The following is a 22,914-nucleotide window of genomic DNA, read 5'->3' as shown; positions in this document are numbered from 1 at the left end:
CCTGCTTCCCTGCAGCTGAGCACAAGTAGGGTCTGGGAGTAAACCCCCTTGATGCTAAATCCCGTTCCTTCTCAACTGCTCGAGGCTGGGTGGGGAGCTCCTGAAACCAAGCGGGTGGCCATACAGCAACCAGCAGCTGCTGCAGCATCCTGCTGTAGAGTTGTTTCAAGGTGGAAGGCCAGCAGCGATGGGAGTCCAGTGCTCAGAAAGGCTTGATGGCCAGTGCCACGGGCATATTCAGCATCCATCTGGTCCCAGCTAGGACCTTCCTACAGTGGCCTTGACCATAGCTGTGTCCCTATGGTGGCTCACATTTCCAGGACAGTATCAGTGGCAGAGGGAGTCTGTCCTGGCTCTGTCATGTATGTCCAGGGCTCCAGGGACAGAGTAGGCAGCAGAATCTCTATGCATGACTGGAAAACCTGTATGATTTCCTGTAAATATATTTTTAATTACCCATGGTGGTGCTGCTGGTCCTCCAGTTCCCCTGGCAATCCCATCACACATGCTCCAGACCACCTTCTCCTTCCCTGGGGGAATAAAAATTCTGGCTTTTCCATTGCTGCTTCAGAGGGAGCCAGGGCGGTCCCCAGGGAGCACAAGGCTGTTCCCAGCTGGAGCCGGGTACCAGCATCAGCATGAATGCAACCCACTGAGCATCACCCCAGTGAGAAGTGAAGGGCCAGTGGGGAGAACAAAGAGTTTAGAGAGGGAGCCTGGTCAGAAACCCACTCCTGAGAAGAGAGGTGGCATAGCACAGGGTTACAGCAGTGCCCATGATGGCTACTCCTGCCAGGGGCCACATTAACGGCAGCCATGCACAGGCTAACAGGCCCCATGGTAGGCAGTGAGAGCTCACAGCCCCAGCTCCCTTCTCAAGTGCCTGGAAGGAGTAATTGTGGGCCCATACCACAGGTCTTTTTCTCCAGCTACAGGACCAAAGAGGGCCCTGCTGTGCTCAGGACACCCCCCTTATACGTTCTTACCCATCTTGGCTACAGGGCATCAGCTACCATGTCTCTCTGTGGCCCCAAGCTGCTGGGAGAGACGTCCCTGGGGAAAAGGGGCTCTCAGGGCAAGACCGTAGACCCCTGGAAGGACCATGCCCTGCAGCCAGTGTGTGGACCAGGCCATGGGAAAGATTTTGCACCTGGAAGCTGAGACCTTCCCCCACACAGTTAGCTGTCCTGGCCCCAGTGCTCCCAGGCTGTAGGGCAGTTCGTCCCACTCTAACACTTGATTCCTCAGCAACGGGTGGTGCAGCCCTGGCCAGGCTGCTCTGCCCTGCGAGCTCTGCCCGTGGCATGGGGACAGTGGGCAGGTCCCACGCTCCAGCTCTGCCTTATGGCTGCAGTAAGCACAGAGGGCAGATCTACCTCTCCGCCCAGGGCCTGGCCTGTGTGCAGGAAATTCCTGGGAGGGAGGAATCACAACCTGCAGCACAGATGGGATAGATACTTCTGCAGCAGGCACACATGCTACCTCCCCCCTAAAAGGGGATATGAGCCTCCTCTAGGAAGCAGCCAGGCAAACAGAGGCAAAGACACCGACGTCCCCAAGCCCAAGCTGCAGGAAACACATGCAGCTCCCCAGCACCTGCTGCTCACAGAGCATCCCCTGCTGCTGGAGAGTCATGGGGTGGGGCCAGGCAGGAAGGCAGTCCTGCAAGAGAGTGGGTCCAGAACGTCTCCTCTCCTCTCAGATGACAGCCTTGGGACGGACAGAGCTTATGGAAGGAGCGCAGCAATGGAGACACGTAGCGAAGGGAAGCAGACATCCAGGGTGGAAGCCTCCCTTGCCGTGGGGCCAGTGGCCACAGCCCCGGATGGCCCAGCTCTACCTGGAGGAAGCTGTAAGGAGAGCAAGAGCAGCAGATTTTGAGCTCTTTGGCAGGCCCCAGCTCTCAGTGCCAACCCTTCCCACGAAACATTGAGACAGGCCCTTACCAAAGGTGGGCAGCTGCTACTGGGACTCACTGCACGGGACGTGGCAGTCGCACTCACAGATGTCACAGCGCAGGAACCAGTGGGCCCAGCCTGAGTGCTTGGTGACACAGGCTGAGATTTTGATGCAGCCATGGTTGTGGAAGGCTCCCAAGTGGGCCTGGGTGCTGCAGGACGAGGAGCACCTCCCAGTAATGTCCCGCTCGCTGATCTCGATCCGACCTCGCAGGCAGATCCCTGCAAGAGCAGGGCCAGAGCACGTCACAGGGTGCCCACCAGCCCTACAGCCCTCCTGCAGCAGGCTGGGGGAAAAGAGGGATCGGAGACACGCCTGCAGCCCTCCCGCCTGCTCCCCATGCAGGCAGGGTGCCCTCTCGGGCTCAGCGTGACACCCAGCAGTACTCACGGAGACAGGTGGGCTTGGGAGTCCAGTGGCCGTCAGACTGGCAGGCACTGGCCGGGTCCCCCAGCAGCAGGAACCCAGGCCGGCAGCTGTACCGCACCACCGAGCCAACCCACCAGTCATTGCCGTACACCACCGAGTTGAAGTCCGCTTCGGGTCGTCCGCAGTTCACTGGGGACAGGGAGGTTCCTATGGGCAGTGTGGGGCTAGCGCCCTGTGCAGCCTGCTCAGCAGAACGGCAGCCCAAGGAGATGCACCCGGACAAGGTTGCAGGTCCTGAGCAAGGACCAGGGTGCTGGGCAGGCTCTGCGGGTGCCCCAGGCTGCGTCCCCTTGTGGCCTGAGGACCTGGCTGCTGGAGAAACTCCGTGGACATGTGTGTGGCACAAAACCTGCCCTTCCCAGGCTGGCTGCGCCAAGCCCTGCAGCGATCCCCAGGGCCCCCCCGGTCTCCCCCCTCTGGCTGTACCTCGGCAGAAGGACTTGTAGCCCAGCCAGCAGCAGCTGCCATTCCCGCACTGGCTCCTCTTCAGCTCCTTGTGCTTCCCCTTGCAGCCCCCCAAGCAGATGGGCGCTGTGCCAGACCAGTAAGTATCCAGGTCTCCTGGTGCCGCAGAGAGCAAGGCAGAGCAGGGCTGGGGCAGGGGGCCGAGGACCAACCCTCCCGCCAGCTCCCCAGCCCTCAGAGACCTGTGGGGAGGTGGTACAAGCCCAGTGAAGGCTCCTCTTAGCCCACCCCCCGACCCCTGCCATGGTGCAGAGCGCGTCTGCTTGCGGCCCCCAGCTCTTCTGCAAGCCAGCTCCCGCTTCCCCTGTGCCAAGCCTCGGCACAGGGACATGACAAAGGTCTTGCTCCCCTGCTGGGGAAGACCGGTCCAGCCAGGTGCCAGCAGCTCTGGGGTACCCTGTAAGCCCCTCTTCCCCCAAACACCCTGTTACCTTCTGGATCCTCACAGGAGACCAGCGTGGCCAGCACGGCGAGGAAGAGGAGGCCCAGTCCCATAGCGCACACTCTGCCCTCCTCCCCTTGCCCCTCAAATCAAATGCCCTTTCCCTGCTTGCCCAGGAGAAAGTGAACTTGGTTTCCATACACACAGGACAGGGGATGCTGTAGGACATGGGGGAAGGGAGGAAACATTCCCTTTAATGCCAATCCTCTCCCCAGCAGATAATCTCTGGCAGATTACCCATCCTGGACCCAGTGTTTAAAGGGACAACTCTTCCCAGCCACCACAGCCTCGCCTCTGCTCCGAACACTTAGCACTCACGTAGTGCAGGAGCGCTGTAGTCCCAGATAATGCAGGCGCAGCCGTGGCTCTGGCAGCAGAGCCCCAAGGCCCGCGTGTTGGAAAGAGGGTCCAGCTGCAAGTGCTGCGAATGCAAACCTGGCAGGAGGCCCTTCTCTCGAAGGCATCCTTGGCCCAGCTCTGCCAAGTGCCAGGGAGCAAGGGCCAGGCAGGGGTGGGGAAGGCTGGGCAAGGCCTGGCCACATCACCTGCTGGCAGCCCAGGGATGCTCTCCCCAGAGCCAGCAGCATCCTCCTGCAGTGCATGCTGTCAGGGCTGCTGGGACAGCCAGCTGCCTCCCACCCTGCCTCACCCGGAGCACAAGGTGCCCAGCGCACGGCCCCAAGCTGCGTTTCACTGGCCCACGGAAGGCACTCTGCGTGCACGCCCCTGGAGAGAGCAGTATTGGGGTGCAGACGTGAACATTGCCCTTCCCACATGGATCCAGCCCCAGGAAACCATCCCACATAGACTGCAGCGGGCAGCTCTGCCCACTTCATCCCTGCTCCTCATCCAGCCCCTGTGCGTGGCAACTGCAGAGCATGCTGCCCCTCACCGAGGGCGCAGGCCTAAGGGGCTGCTCTCATCACCCCATCCCAAGGGCACAGCCATGAATCACACCCACAGTGTTTGTAATTAGAAAGCGAGCAGATGGCCAAGGGTTTAGCATAAAGTGATTTCCTCCATCAACCTGGAATTCCAACAGCTTTTGCTGAACTGCTTGAGAAAAGCAGCGAGGGAAAAAAAAAAAAATCAGCCTCCAGCCCAGGTCAGCAGGGCGCCTCCCTGCCCCCATCTGAGCACATCACCTCCACACACAGGGCAGTGAGGGCCCGAGTGTCACTCCAGGGACACCAGCTTCACACTGTCCTCATCCAAATCACTCGACAAAGGGCAAGCTGGCTCTGCTCGCAAGCCCGGGCTACTCTCTATATTCAAAAAGTGACATTCACGCCCTGAAGGAGGCAGCAAAAAAAAATCAAACGCACATCAGGACAGCAGGAAACGAGAGTGCCAGAGCTAAACCTGGCCTTCCAGTGCCACCTCTGGGGACGCGGAACAACGCACTCTCCAAAGTAGTTGCCAGCTGCACCAAGCAGCAGCACGTAGGACACGTCAAGAGATCCTGGCAGCTCCTCAGTGCCCACCTTCCACACTGCAGGCTCTAGGCAACTCGCTCTCATCCTCTCACCACCACATGCCACGGCTGGCAGGGATGGGGCTGAAACAGACACCAGACACTGGTTGGCCTGGCAGTCTGACTTTTATTTGTCTTGCCAAAGTACACTTTGCCCAACCAGGAGCCCAAACCCCAATGTGGGGAGGAAACCCAGGGAAGGACAAAAGCAGTAAGAAGCTCCCAATCCCCCAGTGCTGCAGGGTAGCAGTAGCCTGCAAGGGACAGCACCTCCAGCCCTTTCCTCCCAGAGATCAGTGCAGTGTAATGGGATCAGTGGTGCAAACACCAACAGCACCAGCTGAACGACCTAGGAAAGATGATGTACAGGGAAGCGCTGATGAAGGCAGAAGTAGATCATGCCATCCCTTGGAGAACAAAGTATGGATGGGGGAGAACAGACCTGCTAAGGGCCACACATCTCCCTGGGGAAGAGGCCTCAGCCACAGTGTCTGCTCAGCACACCATCCTGCCTGGGGAGATCCTAGCTGAGGACCAGGCTCAGCGAGGGATGACAACTTAGCTGCACAGCAGCAGGGACCACATCACCAGCGAGTGAGCAAGAGGGGAAGGCCTGTGTCAGGCTAAGGCCAAACCTCCTGGAAGGGTGGGAGAGGCTTGCTAGTCCCTAATCCCCAAAAGGAGATGACAGACAACTCTTTACAGCTCAGATCACTTGACCCACAACTGAGAAAGACCTGTCCTTCCCCTCTCCCTATGCTGACCAGAACCAGCAGCCGATGAGGCTGGAGCAGCAGAGGGGGAAGTTAGCCAGCTGCAGGTAGGTGAAGACAAGCTCAGCCCTCTCCCCCAAGCGCTTCCCAACCTCCCCCACCAGCACATCCCACGGAGGCCCAAGTTTTCCACATGCAGAGAGGCAGGTGAGCACCTCACACGATCTGGATGCCCAGCTCCTCAGCCGTCTTCTGCAGACGGTCCATGACATTCTCCTCCAGCTCCATAGCCAGCCCGCTGGGTGCTGCCACCTGCTCCTCCGAGGATGCGCCGGCCATGACATAATACACAGTCTCACTCTCGCCATGCTCGTTGGTCCGGTTCACCACACGGATGATGGGGTTGGCTGGGGTGCTGGGTTCTTGCTCTGATGACAGCACTGCTCCTGGGAAGGCACTCGGCCGTGCTGGCTCAGGGTTGTCAGCAGAGCAAGCTGCTGGGTGCAGCGGGGCCACTTGCAGCTCAGCAATACTGTTCTCCACCAGGGGAGCCTCTGCCGGGGCCTCCACAATGATGCTCTGCAGGTTGCCCTCACCCTCAGACAGCACCACACACTCAGTTGAGCCATCCAATGCCTCCCCCCGCTTCTCTCTGTCCTTCAGTAGCTGCTCTGTCAGCTCCACGCTCTCGTAACGCACCAGCTGCAGCCTCATGTAGCCATCCTCGTGTTCCTTGTACCTGAGCAGAGATAGGCAGGGGTGATGGAGCCAGTCACACTGCAGCCCCTTCCCAAGAGACTTGTAGCAGCCTGAAGCAACAGCCAAGGAAGAGGTACTATATTCTAGGTTCCAATGCCCAGTGCTACGTAGATGATACCGGGCAAGTAAGATAAAAACCCTTCAGCCCCTACCCCTAAAAGCACATCCATGTGGCAGCTTCTGAGCTTTCTGCCAGGCCTCTATCATCTCCCAAGCCCATCTCCTTTCAACACTGTTTCACTAGGAGCATTTGAAGTCCATCCTCTTCCCCTCCCAGCTTTTAGGCTCTGGAGTTTCCTAGAGAGGATGCAGCAGAGGCGTCTGTCAAGAGACTGATCTGCAGCAGCTCTCTCTGGAGCGGGACACCTGGACCTAGCCCCTGCCAAGCTCAGAAGCGTCCCACCAGATGCAGCTGTGATAGCACCACTGCTGCCCTTGCCCCTAATCTCTGACCCACTGCTGGAGCTGCCACCCAGCACCGCTCTGCCAGACCCCACCAAATGCTTGCTGCCCAGTACCTCCCAGCCACTGGGAAATGGGTCTTGAGCACATTACAGGCAAACGTCAGAGCCCAAGCACTGCCAGGTCTCTGCTCCAGCAAGACGCAGGATGCAGCTCCAGCTGTCTCTTGCACTAGAGAGAAGGTAGTGAGGAGCTAAGGATGGGCAGTACCTGAAGCGAGGATGCCCCGAGGGCCATTTGAACTGGTGTTTCTTCCTGAGGTGGACAGTGAGGTTGTTTCCACGTGTGAAGCACTTGTCACAGACATGGCACTTGTACCGGGGCTCTGAGTCACCCTGAAGGGCAGAGAGAGGGATGTGAATACCCCATGAGCCTGATCAGAGGGCCTGGTACCCATGCATATGGCATGGAAGGAGGAATCAGGTTCTCTGAGAAGACTGACATGATGTATCATTGCAGCAGTAAGAGAGGAATGCAACCTGACCTCACATGCCTACAGCCCTGGTCAGCCTGGGGCACGTCACATGACTTTAGCTTTTTTCCTCACGCTTCTGTACAGCATGTTGCACTTAGCGGTTCTCAGCCTCACTGGGAGAGAGTACAGAGCAGAATAGCCCTCTGCTCCCTTCCCACCTCATGGACTTTCCGGTAGTGCAGTTTGATGGAGCAGAGGGAACGTGCAGTGAAGCTGCAAGCCTCAAACTCGCAGCGATAGGCGGGCTCTTTGCTGTGCGTGTCCAGATGTTTCCTCAAGTCAATGAGATTCTTGCAGCTAGAAAGAAATGGCAAGGGAATGGAGCTGAACACTGTGTAGCGCACGTGCGCGCGCACATGCACATACGTGCCTCTGGGTGCTTCTCCGTCACCAGTCTGGGAAGGCGGAAAGCCCTGGTCCTCACCTGTAGTCACAGTAGTCACACTTGAACGGCCGCTCCTTGCTGTGCCGAAAACGAATGTGATTGCGCAGGGAGGAGGGCAGCGGGCAGGTCATGTCACACAGAGGGCACTTGTAATGGTTCACTGTGAAAAAACGGGTGGAAAACATTACCACAGAGCAGAGGAGAGCACACACTCTTCAGAGCCTCAGATGGGAGAAGGGGCCTTTACTCACCATGGTTCCGTATATGGTCACGGAGCAGCCTCTCTGTGGCAAACCTCTTGGAGCAGTGAGAACACTGAAACCTCTGCTCTGCAGCATCAGGGCCAGGGAGAAAGGGGAGGAGGTGGTGAGGAAAAGAGATCAAAGCAGAGAGAACAGCACACAGAGCAGCAAGTGAGAAAAAGAGGTAGTTACAGTGGAGCTGGGAATCCTTCTCTCCAGGCAGAGACAGCAGACACTGACTACAAAGCCAAGCAAAAAACCCACCAAACCACTTGCAAAGACCAATCTGCCTCCCCTTCGCACAGCCTCCTTGTGCGGCCAGTGCAGGAACTGGGGAGCAACCACCACACACCCCACCAGCACAGCACAAGGGAACACAACAAGCAAATCCCAGTGCTGCTGCAAGTGCCCAGCTGCTGCCTTTGACTTCAGTCCTGGGTCCCTACAGGAGGAACAGCTCTGGCTGCAGCAGTGTGAGCCCTGTGCAGCCTTGTCAGCCTCCAACCCTCCTGCCTCTGCAAGAAGATGCTTCTCAGAGATTCATCGGTGTCTTAGCTCCCAGTCATCAGAGAAGCCAGGCTGTTTCCAAGCACACCTGTGCCCTTTGCTCGCAGAGAACAGGCGGCTCTAGCAAACCAGATGGCCCAGCCAGAGGACAGCTCACAACCCACTCCTCCCCAGCTCGCAGAAGCTTACGGTCCAGCGCAGTCTGACGGCGGATATGATCAAAGAACTTGGTGTTGTTGGCGAACATCCCCCCACAGGTAGGACAGGCCACCACCTTCTCCTGTGTGTGGCTGCGCAAGTGCTCCCGCAGTTTGCAGCGCCCCTTGAAGGTGCAATCGCAGTCTAAACAGAAACAACAGAATGTCATTAAGATCCTTCACACATGGGCCACGATCCACAGCCTGACTGAATGGCAGGCTTCTTGCTTCTGTTTTGACTAGCAAGGATCAACTCCCTGCTCCAAAAAGACCACAGAGCAGGGTCGCAGCAGGATGAGATCACTAGTGTACAACTGGCGTAGGCCCCCCCACTGCAAGCAGCTATGGCAATTGCACAAACAAAGGACAGAGAAATTATTAAAAAAAATTAAACTGGAGCCTTTTCTTCTAGGTACTAATTAAATATAAATGAAGAGTTCAATATTAAGCACTCAACTGGATCCCCTGAAGGAAATTCTACAGGAATATTTCACCGTTAGGACCATGCACACGTATTTTTGAAGTTCAAGACGCTCTCTGAAACTCTGCCAAGGAGTGCAGAGTTCTCCTGTACAGCGTTTGCAATCCAGCCCTGTGCAAAGCTCTCTAGAGAGGCCCTGCATGCACCCGCTAACCTTTCCAGCCACAGAGGACCACGTGGTTCTCCTTCCCTGCTGCTTTGTACTCCGAACAGAAGCTGTGATCCTCCACGTGCCGATAGAACCACTCAGGATTATCAAATGATCTCTGTTGGGGAGCAGGGACAAACAGAACAGGGTGAAAAGATCAGCACAAGCTGGCCTCAGCCAGAGCACAACATACGCTTTCACACAGGTACAAACACAGCCAACAGGCAGGCATGCAGGTGAGCTGCAGGACAAAAGCAGCTCTCCTTCCCTTGGCCGCCACGCCACAGATAACACACAGAAAAGCAAAACTGGGTCCCCTGCTCTCACCTCACAGTACTCCCACAGACACAGAAAGTTCTCCTGGATCTCAGGGATGATATTGCGGCTCTGGAAGTCCAGCTGGCAATGGCTCACATCTGACTGGCTCTGCAGGGCCCGTAGCCCCCACTGCTTCAGCTTGGTGTGGTAGCAGTGGAAATAGACGTGGCGAATGAGGTCAGCTGAGCTCTCTGGGGAACAGAAACCGCATTCCTGCCACAAACACGTGTATTCCTCTGCAACACAAACAGGAGATATACAGGCCATGATGGTCTGATGGAAACTCTCCAAGTAAAGCTCAGGTTTACACAGACAAGCACCACGGCTTGTTTCATGAGACTCCCGTCCTGCAACAGGCAGAGCTGCTCTCCTCAGGGAGAGGAAGATTCTCTCACAATGAAATATCTCAGAGAAGAGGGAGGGCTCACGAGCCGCAGCGGTCCAGGCCGCTAGCTCCTTACCGAGAGGGTCCACCTCGTCCCGCTGCTCCCCGGGAAGGTGCTGCTGCAGGTGCTGGGCCACGTGCTCGCAAAACTCCTCCATCTTCGAGGCCACGTAGGCGCACACCTCCCACTCGCACTGCAGCACCAAGGCCTCCTTGCCGCCCGCCTTGGCGGGCGGCATGGCCGGGGCCGCCGGCCCTGACGGGCAGGGCGGAGAGGCCGAGGGCTCCCCTCACCGTCGCGGTCACCCACCGCCCCGAAAGCGGCCCGGGCGCCGTCCGGCAGGCCTCGGCGAGGGCAGGGGCGAGCCCCGGGGCGCCGGGCAGCGCAGGGCGCGGGAAACCGCCCCGCTCACCCTCCGCCCGCCCCCGCCCCCGCCCCGCCGGGGGGCGCCGGAACCCAACGGACCGCGCCCGCCCGCCCAATAGCAGCCGCGCCCGCCGGGCCGCCGACCAATCCCCGCGCAGGAGCCGGCTGCGCGCGTGCAGCGGCCGAGCGGGCCCGCCGGGAAGCGGCGCCGGCTCACAAAGGTTCCCAGGCCGTTTGGGGCTGACCCGCGAGCGAAATCCTTTCAGACACCCGCGGGACTAACGCGCGTTTGGGTTTGGGAAACCCGCATCCCGGGAGCCGGGACCACTTTTGTCACTACAAGATTTGGCACGGGGCCTGGCTTTGCAGCGGTGGGGCGCGAAGACCAGCGCAGGCTTTGCTGCTGCCACAGACGTTAATTCCTGATGCCCCCAGAATTGTTCCTCGCGTAAACGCAAGAGTCCTCGCAGCGCGAAGACTGCAGTCAAAATCCACACCACTGGGCATCCCGGCCAAGTGCCGAATACAAAACCCGTCAGTACTGCAGTTCCCGCTGTAAGATAATGCAACACATTCTCTTTACTCAGTAACGAGCAGACAGATTGAAATGACAGTTTGAATTAAACAAATATACATTGACTACTACATCTGCCACGCCAGGCTTTTGTAACACAAAATGGAGGCACAACTCACAGAAAGTTTGCTTTGGCACAGGTAAATGCCACGCTAAACCCAAATGGGATTGTATAAAGCGTGCCACAAAGCGTGCCTTGCCAATCCACAATTGCTTCTGTAACTCCTGTCGTACACACCGGCTCTCCCCTCTAACGTGAATGGAAAGTACACACCTAAAGTCACCAAATTATATAGAACATCTGGGTCTGATGCTTTTTCAAATGAAAATGTAAGAGATGGATCTCATCTAAAAGAAGGCTGGCTGAGTTTTTATTTTCCCTCTGTTTAATTGTTTTCTGCAGGATCCATTGTTTTCAATGTAATTATTTTGTAATCAGTACAGAAAACACCTGGACTGGCTAGACAGTGCAAAGCTATTAGCTTGAATGGGCCTGGGATTTAACTTGTATGTCCTAACCAAGTATATAAACATCCGGCACGGGAGACAAAACTATCTGGGAAGCCTGCCAGGAGGCAGGTGGCAAACTGAGCCTATTGCTGACAAAGACAGCCCTCTTCTGTTGCAACTTTACATCTGCCCATGCTTCCCCAACCTGCCTGGTGCTTCCTGCCCGTTACATTACCTGTCAGCCAAATCCGAGACACCTGTGGGTACCAGGAGGGGATGGCCAGGCCAAAATAAGACTTGTCTTATATAAGAGGGCGTATATACGTGGTAAAAGACTCTGTATACAGGAGCTCAAGTCTTTCTTGAGCTTGATTGTGTGATGTCCTCTTGGTCCTGAGCTCCGTGCCTGAGCATGCAGAATACCAGAGTCGTTCTGCAAGTTAAGAACATTGGGAATTATTCAGGATGTTATTTCAGCTCTGCCTTCCCCAGTTGCCTCGATGGCCTGAGCAGATGCAGCCTTTGCCAGCTGCTGCTCTTTGTATTATATTTTTCTTCTGAAGGAAAAGAATAATTACACTTAAAAACCCAATAGCCTTCCCCAGGAAGGCAGTTCACATGACAGGCCAAATTCATCTCTGGACCAATGCTAAGGAAAGCACATGGAATTACAAAGAGGGACGGATCTTACCTAATAGACCCGCAAGCTGGCAGCAGACTCCACAAGAGGAGAAATATTTGATTATGAGGAACGTATTGGCGCCAGTCTTGTCCTGCTCATGTAAGATGAGCACAGCAATACTGCGCACCAGCCCACTGTGCTTGTACACAAAATGCTCCAGAGATCATCTGCCTCACCACAGCCTGTCCTCACTGTGTTGATAGGTTGTGCCAGCCATGTTGCAAGGAAAATGGCTCTCTTGCAGCAAATGAGGATATGTTTCAGAACTAGAATACAAGCTACAGTGCTTAAAGAAGAGTTTAAAGGCTTAATTCTGCTTCTTGGTTCAGATACTGCAGAAACAGACTTGCTACCGTTTGGAGGCTGGGAACGGAGGAATGGCTATAGCAGGCCTGGCCAAAGGTCCCTTTAATCTGGGTCCAGCAGCAGTGTAAGAACAGGTCCTTTCTTGGCTGCTGTTTCCCCTCCTGGCACCTCACTGGAGCCTAACTTTAGACCCCTTGCTTGATAACGAAGAGCCAAACCCTGGCCTCCCCCCAAGGAGCACGTGGGTTTGCTAAAGGACGTTCCTGCCGGTCCCACGAGCATGCTGTCCCTGGCTGAGTGTTACCCTTCTCCCCGCAGGCACTAGTGGATGCCATGCAAAGCCTCCTGGGTTCATAGGGTCCAAAGATCCAGTTTTATTGTGTAACGCACAAGCTAGCCTGTGGGGTCCCAGAGAGACAGTACTACTCCCCAAGTAAGGCCTGCTGTGTGCATCTTCAACAGCACACGGGTATCTCACACACGAGAAGATGCTCTTGTCCCAAGCCTTGTTCCTCCAGCCAGATTCCTCACCTGTAAGGAGATGGCTCATCACTGCAAGACTTACCAGCCTTTCACTTTAATCCAAGATTTTTCTGTTGGTAAACCTCAGGTCAGTTCTCATCCATGAAATGTCAGCTCAGACAGGAAAGAGACTCTTCGGGAATGATCCACACTGACCATGCAAATTGGAGTGAAACACACATTGAGATTTGCATTTAAGCAAATCCCAAACAAGGTATCATGGAGACATCACTAAATTGTAGAAAACATATTTCCGTCAGACTCAGCTGGAACTTTACCAGTGGAGTACGAGCACTGACTTCACTCTGCTCTGGGAAGCTCACGACAGACGGCCCTTCTCCAAAGGCCTGCAGAATCTGAGAGCTGGGACTTGTCAGCAGTGCCGACAATGGAAACAGGTGAGTTTCAGCACCTTGACTTTTCACAAGCGTAAAGATGCATCTTCAAGGAAATATCAGGGAAAGAACACACCATGCCATCCTTGGGCTCATATAAAAAAAACAAAAAGAAGAATTGTCTAAAAATCAACATGTGGCATCTTTAATGTCCCAAGAATTTAATAGTATCTATTAGCATACTCCGCCTTTTCTAGACTGAATTTATATTCCTTCACAATGCAATATTTTTCCAAAATGCAGTTAGATCAAAGTGATGTGAATTATGATTCAATTTACTTGAAAACTATATAAACTCAGGCCTAAACTAGCATTCCCTTCCCTGATGCTGCCAGTAGCAGAGTTATCTGGAGTTTTAATAGCTCAGCATTGGATCCTGCTGAATAACTTACTGAAAGCAACAAGTTTAGTTATGTGAGTTGGACTGCTAAGTAACTTCAATAGCACAGTACCCACGTGTAAAAGTAAGGAGGTGCGGAAGTGTTTTTCTAATGTCTTTAGACCATAGTAAAGATGTTAGGAAAACAGGACTGCAGAAGTGCAGAGCATCAGACACTTGCTAGAAATGGTCATAGAGAAGCAAGGTCAGTTAATACAAAGAGGTTGTAGGATTTGGCAATATCAGACTGCAGAATAAAAGAATAAAAGCTGCTCACAGCTTTTCCAGTGATGCTATTTTAGAAATATCCCCATTCTGAAAATTAAATATAAGACTCTATCCTTGGCTTCAGTCCTCCTCCAGAAGTTCTGTGCTGAATCAAGGCCTGAATCTTCAACTGGATGCAGCTAGCAAAGGCTGCGTGAGTTATCGCAGGTATCAAACCATGATGGAGCTCAATGAACTGTGCTATACAGTTCAGACTTTCCCATCAAATTGCAATGCTGTTATCTCTAAAGGAACTCTCATGCAAAGATGCAAAGTTTCCAATGCAGAAAGTATAGCTGTTTCTGCCAGTTATACCTGCTCTGCCACAGCTTTTGAGCTCCAGCTACATGTGCACACTGGGTACCTGTGCTTCCAACTGCTCACAGTAAAAACAGCCCTGAAAAGGGACTACAGGAGGGAGATTTCTTCCTTGGGCCATGGAAAAGAGCCAGCCTCAGCACACAGATTCCTCTCGGCTGCAAGAGTTGATACCCATTTCTGGCTGTGTCCTGGCTTGTCCACGAATACTCGCTGGTCAGTATGCAGACTCAGTGTTCACCTCTATTTTGACCATTTTGATCATACGCTTTTTGGGGCACTGTCTCTTGCAATGTATTTGCCTTGTGCCCAGTCTTGGCTGAAGTCTCTCTGGTTAGTACTCAAACACCAAAATCAAGCTGCAGTTGCCCAAAACTGCAATTGCTATGGCCTAACGGAAAACATTTGGGGTAACCCCAAGCCAGCACTGAGATTTGTGTTGTTTAAACCCTCTACTCTTCCCTGTGTATGTGCACCTGGGGACACAATGCCACATGAATGAAAGTGATAAATGGAGCCAATGAGGCTTTTCACCTCCTGAAAAGCAGAAGGGCAAAATGATAAATCACAATTTTAGAGATCAAACACATCCGCTGTGGAATGCCTGTTTGTGTTCCCTTGGGAGAACACGGCTGCATGTTTTCCAAGGGATTAGATTCAAAGTTAAGTTCTTCTCTGGAAGACTTCAATAAAAGTCCATATGGACACTCCTCCCGGGCTCCACAGGTGTGAGCTCTCTGTTCAGGCACAGCCTACTAGCCAGGATAAAGAGCTGTCCCTGGTATTGTACCTCATATCTTTCTGCCCTCGCTTGTGCCAAACACCTGTACACAAGGCAGATCTTGCAAAGCTTTATCCAGGCAGAGGAAGAGGACAGATGCCTCGCACCAAAAGTCACACAGACCCTATGGACAGGTTGTGCTCTATTCCAGGCAGGTCAAGAAAACAGAGCCAGGCCTGCCATCAGCCTCTTGGGTGACATGGCCGAGACACTGTACTCCTCTTTGTGCCTTCCTTGATAGCCTTGATAAAACAGAGTCCCCAGGTACTTGTCTGTATTTGCTGTGGATACAAAGAAACTGAGCAGCTGGCTCCTTTTCCTTTCCCGAGATCTGGACTGTGACTCACATCACCGTTCAGAGGAGCCACTCCAACTGTCTGGGGTATTTCCACCTTCGCTGCAAAGAGATCAAAGCTTGCAGAGCGATGTGCTGAAAGCCAGCAACTCTAGAAGGGCAAGGAGGAGCTAAACCACAGCATTTCTGCTGAAAGCAATAGGAGCTGTACAGTTAAATCAAATTTTGCTGACCCAAAGGGGAAATGCAGGATCCCCCAGAGCTCTCTTTCGAAAAACAAAAGCCAAAAAGCATCAGCTAGCCATATCTGGCGCAGAGGGAGCTGCACAGAAACCACATGGCACCCAATGCTGAAATACAGGGTAGGGCACCTCAGTCTTTGTTCTCTGCAAATGAGCAGCTTTCGCTGTTGGGCTCCTAAGGGATGATTTTGTATTAATAATAGCAGTCTTATATGCCTCCTTCCTAACTTGGTGTACAGAGGCGATGAATTTGCTTCTTCCCTAACAACCTCTTCCAGCTGCTCTATGCTTTCACTGAACTCCTCTAACGCTCGTTTCATTCCCTCAGTCCCTACAGATTTTGGCAAACGGGTGTACCAAGGAGTGCGAGTGAAACACACAGTCAAAGATCTTCTTGCTGAAAAACGATCCAGGCAGAGCAGTGGCTCCTGCTTCAGTGTAAGTCACTTCCCCCCAGCCCCGCCTTTTTTTTTTTTTTTTAAACCAGAAAAGTCATGTCATATAATCCTCTGGTTTAAAGAGCACTTATGTTGAGTTCAGGGCACTGCTAATATTGACAGGGAATAGCAAAAACATTTGCAACACTAGTGTTTGCCCCAAAAGATCACAGAGGGCTCCTCGATTTTTTATATCAGTGAACCTTTGAGGGATTAAAGTCTTATTTTTTTTTTAAGCAAATCAGTAATGCTAAATTTCTCATTCCTTTCACATCCTGCATATGACACCTTTCCAAGTCAACTTCCTTTTTCACTAGCTACACTTGAACAACTCAGTGCCACAAAAATAGATGTTCTTCCCTGAACGTTGTGCTCCTTCCAGCTCCTCTCTGGCATACTAGAGTGCCAGGGGAGATGCAGTGATGTTACGGTCTGGAAAGAGGCCAAGCATCAGTTTGTAAGAGAGGATTTCTTTTTAAAGTGGTTCTATGGCAACAGGAAATCTAAGTCAAATTATAGTACTCTACATTGTTTTGTCTTGATTGCTAGCCAGAAAAGCAACGCTGTCCCCAGAAGGGGACGCAATATTGCAGGTGCCAGCCTGTGGCATCCAGTGGCACAGTAAGCCATTCCCTGTGTGCTCTCAAGACTCACCTTTACCAAGCAGCAGCACTTCACTTCCAGGCTGACTGGGAGCAATGGGGCCACTGACAGATGAGGAGATGCAGTCAAGCTGCTGAAACTGTGTCCTGGAAGGAAAGGGTGGGCAGAGACCTGAATTACTGGCAGCAGAAGACACATATTAGGAGTTTGGATGCTCTTTTCCTCCCAAGCCATTTGCCTCAGGCTTTTTGCCTTTAGCAAAACAAAGAGACCTCAGAGGGACTTGCAAGTATTTTTCTCACTGTTACTTTCATGCATGTTAACTGTCTGTAACAAAACAGGCAGAAAAACAGCATGGGCATTACCAAACAAAGCAAGATCTAGCCATAGATCTCTTCAGAGCTTTCAGCTAATGCAGAAAGGCAGAAGACCCCGTGAGCCATGGACAGTCACTGGGAAACACATGGTCCCACCAGGCAGGCATTTGGGAAGACTGCTTTGGGGAGCAGCAGGAAGCAACTACTGTGTTCGCACTCACTGAGAAAACAGATCCTTTTTCATGACTATCATGCTTTACCTGCTCCCTTTCTGGAGGCGGCAGCTTCAACGGCTACAATCAAAAGCCCTAGGAACTGTAAAACACTTGCTGCTTGCTTTATTGCCCTTTGCTTTGTATTACAAAGCTTAGCAGTTGTGTGTCTATCTAATGCAAAATCAGCCCTGTTGCTAATTCCCTATGAGAGACGAAAAATTATTGTGCAGGGCAAACATCCGTATTTGCTCGAACGTATCATGAAAAGAACAGCTGTAAGTGCAGCTCTGTATATCGGACATAATATAATCCAGAATCAAAGCAAACGGCAGATAACTGAACACCCCTTTGTATATTTATGATGCAGTGTAATTTAGCTGCATCTTTTGTTTGAACATGATCTTTGCTCCAAAATCAGTAAGCCTTTGTTGTGCAAGAGGAGGTCTATGGAGGAGATCTGTGTCGCTACAGAAAGGTCATAGCTCATCAAGGTGAGCTGCTGGGCTGTTTACCGAGGCAGCAGAACAGCAACAATTTCGTGACAGCCAGGCCCTGCACACATTAAATGAGAGGAAACCAGGGTGTACCGTGATGAAAACCACACAATTTGGGCTTCTGAGTCCCCACCAACTGCAGGGCAGAAGGGTTTGGTCCTGGGCTTTAGGGAGGGTCTGACATTTTTTCCTTTGGCTCATCCACTGCATAGGCATGAACCAGCAGTTACCCCCTGCACGATGAAAGGATTACCCGCTTTTCTCAGGTGGGGAAACTGGTCGGTACACAGATGAAGCACTATGCCCAGCAGCACTCAAGGACAGAGCATTCAGCAGACTTGCTGTCAGCAAACCAGTGAGGTGCCCTGCCCAGACTAAGCTTTGCTTTTATTATTAATTTTTATTGATTCAGCTGCTGTGCTACAGATTGGGCCCAGAGAGGAGATACACTGAAGTCAAAGTATGGTCAAAGGGCACCATAGGTCCCCATTGCAGGACCAGGTCATTATTTTGACCTGGATCCTTACATTTACTCCCCCAAAGCAGCCTTGTAGCTGAACAACGCTCCTGGGTTACCAAGGCAGCGAAGCAACACAGCGCTCTGGAGTACCCCGAGCCAGTACCTCTGCCCGGTCATGTGCAAGGCAAGCCAAGACCAAGCTTATCAACAGCTGAATATGCTGCAGGCTCAAGTGATGCTAAACAGATACACTGATGTGTTGCAGAAGATCCAGCTACCCCGGTCCCACAGCACTGAAAGGAAGTAATGCAGGGAGGAAATGAACTAATGGGCTTAAATTAAGCCAAGCAATTCTGTCACCTGATAAGGAGCCAGGAGGCAAATGAAATGCAGGTCTCTGCAAGTATGCGTGTGCCTGCTATGATGAAGGCCAAAGATGGGCTGCTGCAGAGGCTCTTACAATTGAATTAAGGCAGGTAAAGCCCTTGCAGCTAACTTTAGCTCTGTGGCTATCCATCATAGGTGCATGTGAGAGGACCTGCTGCCGGTGATGCACAGTCAGATACTTCCAGTGGCTGTTGAACAGGCAGAATCAAAGATGAACTGAGATGCACTGGTAATTTGAAGTGCTCCATACTAGAGGCTGGCAGCTGTGCCCAGGGACCTTCCTGTCCTTCCAGCAAAGCATCCCAGCTCTCATCACTGCAGCCCTTTGACCTGTAGGCAGCATCTGTGCTACCTGCACCTCCTAACTCAACTTTTTCCTCAAACACAGTATTAGGGGTGCCAGATGACAATACTAGACTACTTCCCGGTGGGGTGTTAAGACTGGGGTCTAAACACTAGTGCAGAGGCCTGCACCATTACTTTCAAAGAGATTCCTCCTCAGTGAATGCAGACACAAGCTGGCTGCAGGATACGATGGCCATGGGTAGGCAGAGGAGGTGGTGGTGAAAAACCCTGAAGCAGGAGAAGGTGTTACTAAAGTGACATGAATGCTGAGAGGGGTGTCTGCTGAGACCAGATTTGCATGTGGAGGCTTTAGCTTTGCAGGGCAGTGTACATTACCAGCTATGATCCTCACTGAGGTCTGCGGCCAAAAATGGCCCAGCTGGAGACAGGTGCAAGCCCTGGCCCTGACCCCGCAATGTGAACGCTCTCATCTGCCTGCAAGCCAAAGGGCTCCTTCCTATCACTCCTGCAGCCCATGTGACTTGTGTGGGCTCAGAGCTCATTTTCATGACGGAGCAGGGAGCAGCTGCAAACCTCCCTCAGCAATAAAAGGAAGTCCTAGCACTGGCAAATTTAATTCAAATCTAAACCTCTAAATTTGGTTGCTTGCTATGGCAGGAGCCTCCTGTTTGCACTATGCAAACTGGAAATAGCATGCCACCATCACTGGCCAGAGCGACAGCACAGCTGAGGTAAATGCACTGGGGCATTTACCCAATTACAGTGGGCATTGTATTTCTGCTCGATGGGTTTGGAGGTCTGGAGACACAACTCAGTGAAACTCCATGCACGAGTTCTGCTCCATAGGAGCTTTGTAAGGAATTAGCCACTGTGAGCACCGGGTCACTCAGGGCTAATTCTCTCTTATCTAGGGACCAAGAGGAGATTATTATCAGTATTGCTGTAGCACCCAAATAAGAGCTAGAGACAACTGCCTTCTACGCACAGCCTGCTTGTTCTGCTAGGAGGGGCCAGCTAAAGTGGCTCTGTGGCAGGTAGATGCAGCACAGGAGAGCTGGGCTAGAACATCAGCAGTGTAGAATCTGCTTGTTTTGACCAATCGAGAACTTGGATACCAGCTCATTGAGACCTGTTTTGTGCCAACACCAAAATGACGGCTCAGCATTATGCCTGCATTAAGGGACCCTGCGGTATATGAGAAACAAGCCAGTTATCTTGATATTTCTACTGTTACCAGCTCTACACAAGACCTTCAAAATCTCTTCTTAGCCTACATCTGCTAATACCTCAGAGGCCCCAGGCTTGAAATCTTGTCGTTAAGCTCTTCATACTCATAGCACCACGGCTCAAATAGTGCATCTGAATTATGCCAACACCTTTCCAAACTACATGCTTAGCGAGCTGCCTTACTTTGAAAAGATGTTTTTTAACATGTCTTTATCTTTTGCAGGACAGCACCAGCACACTGCAGTCACCATTTGTCCAAATGCCAGGTGAGGTTTTCCTCCACCAATAAACACCTTCAACACAGGTATTGCGTTGAACCGCTCCTGTCTCTTCTCCTCCAAAGAACATGAAGTGAGCAAAGGAGCACTGGAGCAGGACCACCCCTCAGAGAGAGCCCAGGAGAAAAGTAGTTGAAAGAGTCAAAACAGGAACAGCAATAATAAAAGAAAGGCTCTTGTAGTCTTGTATGAAATTCCCAAAGAGGGGAAAGGGAGGTAATTAAAGCAGTTCCCACCTCTTTTGATAGAGGTGCCACACAGAACCCCTTCTTTTCCCTCTGTGTCTTCCAGTTTTCCCTGGAGCTGAAGAAAGAAAGTATGAAACCAGAAGCTGACCTGTTTTGTCCCTGGAGCTCTTGGGCAGGGAAAAGGGAGTGAGGCTGGAACAGAGGCAGGTGGTTTTGCAGCTGTAACTCCATCCTCCTCCCCAGGAGCTGTAGCAGAGCAAGGAATAAGCAAACGCTGGCAAAGCTAACCTCTATCCCCCTGGCCTCATACTTGAAGCTTCCCAAAACACATTTGATTTGCTGCAGATGGAGGTCATCAGCTGGATCAGGGCAGTCTGAGGTGCTAAAAGCACTTGGGCTGACACACCTGCTGCAAGACAGGATTGACTCCTGCCCTGGGTGATGCTAGAAAGAAAAGGGCTCTACTTTGCACCTGCAAAGGTGTCCATAGCTCTGTGGCTTCCCAGGTGCTGCTGTTACGGTTTCCCTTTAGCCAACCCTTTTTTCTGACCACCACAGGCTCACCTACCACGGCCGGTTACTACGGCATCAGGAGATCCTTCACAACTGAGTTGGACTTCCACAACACAAAGCAGGTTGCCAGTGACGTCTACTCATCCCCTCTAGGCTCCAAGCCCTTCTCCTGTGATTCCTCTGCCACTCAGGGCTACCCGGCACTTCTGGACCCATATCTCACTGACCAATATGGGGATTACCGTGCTACTCCCCTCACAGCGGGTACCAGCTCCTTCTTCAGCCCTTCTTCTGTGCCCCCTCTCCTGCCATCCTTCCCTACTGACACAGCGCACTTTCTACTAGTGAGTGAATCTACGGTTCTCAGTCACCCAATGAAAGATTACCCAATTTAAAGCTGGGGTTAAGTCAGGGAGACTTGTGCGGGAAGGATGTGGCTGTTACAGGAGGCAGCCACAGCAGAGCATGCAGCAGATGGGGCAGAGCTGAGGGGGAACTGTTTTTCTCTTTGTTCCTGTCCTCCATCTAATTGTCCCCTCTTCCTGTTGGAGACCAGCTCCTAAATTAACAACCTTCCCTGCTCCCCAAAACAACTACTCCCTTAAGCCTTAAGGGAGTACTTAAGGAAGTACTCCTTCTAAGTTTCTAGAAACATCCTTTGTCGGCTCCAGGCAGTTGCTTATCCCTATCCCTGCCGCTTCCTGAGAGCCAGCTCCATTCACACCCAGAGCAGTGTGAATGAGCCAGCTCCATTCACACACAGGCAGAGCTCCTGGGCCCTGCAGGGTCAGGGCTGGTCAGTCCCACTGGGAGCCTATTCCAGGCCTTGCCCACTATTGACAGCATGGATGCTTCCTTTCAACAGTTTTAACACCAAATACTGCTCCAGAGTGACAGAAACCATTGTGAGTGCTCCCAGCTAGGCTCTTGGGATAGCTTGGCTTGGTGAAGCCAAGCTAGATATGCCATTGCCTCCAGGACAAACTTTTATTCTTAAGGGTCTTTCTTGCCTTCTCTCCCCGCTTCCATGCAGAGAGAGCCCTGGGAGCAGACCTCACCCGACAGTCTCAACCAGTCGGACGGTGCATGCTCAGACCCTCTGCAAGCACTGCCTGCCAGTGCCAGCTGCCTCACCTCACACGAGTCCGGAGGTGTTTCCCCATACCGAAGCTCAGGTTGGACCCCAGCCATCCCCGGAGCCCAGCCCTACCCTCTGCATCCTCTTGAAGATGTCCACTACTCCCCCAGCTATGCTGCCACCTCACCCTACTCTTTCTCACCATTCATGACTGTGGCAAATGAGCTTACCTCCAGGATGAGCCACCTCTTGCCAGAGCAGTCCTCGGAGATGCCGCCCCTTCACAATAACTCTGCCTGGACAAAAGAGGATGGAAGTCCCATCTGGGGGACTTATGAAGGCCGGAGAACTTAGTGATGAGAGATAAGACCTGGAGGGAAAGAAAAATGGACCATTATTGAAGCAAACTAATTACTTGTACGCTTTTTCCTAAAGCTGGTCCTTCAAACAGAGGATGCTAACAACATGCAATGCTTTATGCTCTGTTTAGAAATACAATCACTTGGATATACCACATTTAGCTTATAGTGGTGCCTTCTAGCGCCTTATGAAAGTCATTGCTCACAGTCCCGCTATGCTACAAGTAAAATACACAGCCCGAAAAATATCTGCACTCTATGGGCCTTTCCTGCAAAGAAGGATCTCAGGTACTTCTTTTCAGATGCTGAGAAAACAGGTTGCTCTGAACCTTAAACTACATCTACAGAGCAACGTTACCAGAAGAGATTTGGGAAGGCTGGGGAGCAAGGCAGGGGAAGCCCTCCTTAATAGCACAGAGTCTGTGTAATAGTATCTGGTTAGATGCCTAGCGGCATAAATGTACGTCCCTAATGCTAGCATGCTGTGAAGATGGCATTGTCTTGGGCAACAGTTATGGTCAGACTAACAAAGGCATGGCACATTTGAGCCTACAGCACAGAAGGCTACTGTATTGGGTTTGCGTGGCAAGGTTTTGGTGGGGGGGGGGGCTACAGGGATGGCTTCTGTGAGAA

The 22,914-nt window shown here is 52.5% G+C and overlaps 2 protein-coding genes across 2 annotated transcripts; one reads left to right on the top strand and one right to left on the bottom strand.

Annotated features, from left to right (window-relative positions):
* Positions 1 to 4,876: 4,876 nt before the first annotated feature.
* Positions 4,877 to 10,160, bottom strand: HINFP (histone H4 transcription factor). Its single transcript, XM_076358526.1, has 9 exons — positions 9,918 to 10,160; positions 9,466 to 9,692; positions 9,145 to 9,256; positions 8,502 to 8,654; positions 7,815 to 7,892; positions 7,603 to 7,723; positions 7,337 to 7,475; positions 6,914 to 7,038; positions 4,877 to 6,221 (listed from the first exon to the last, which is right to left on the bottom strand). Exons 1-9 carry the CDS (start codon positions 10,078 to 10,080, stop codon positions 5,699 to 5,701), a joined length of 1,641 nt encoding a protein of 546 aa, XP_076214641.1. The 5' UTR covers positions 10,081 to 10,160; the 3' UTR covers positions 4,877 to 5,698.
* Positions 10,161 to 15,704: 5,544 nt separating this feature from the next.
* Positions 15,705 to 22,276, top strand: POU2AF2 (POU class 2 homeobox associating factor 2). The gene is made up of 4 exons (XM_076358350.1): positions 15,705 to 15,857; positions 20,089 to 20,131; positions 20,890 to 21,188; positions 21,878 to 22,276. The coding sequence occupies exons 1-4, from the start codon at positions 15,705 to 15,707 to the stop codon at positions 22,274 to 22,276; spliced, it is 894 nt and encodes a 297-aa protein (XP_076214465.1).
* Positions 22,277 to 22,914: the final 638 nt, after the last annotated feature.

This window comes from Aptenodytes patagonicus, chromosome 23 (genome assembly GCF_965638725.1).
Source record: "Aptenodytes patagonicus chromosome 23, bAptPat1.pri.cur, whole genome shotgun sequence".
NCBI classification, from domain to species: domain Eukaryota; kingdom Metazoa; phylum Chordata; class Aves; order Sphenisciformes; family Spheniscidae; genus Aptenodytes; species Aptenodytes patagonicus.
Note: the sequence above shows the minus strand (reverse complement) of the source record. Positions and strands in the feature narration are given on the sequence as shown.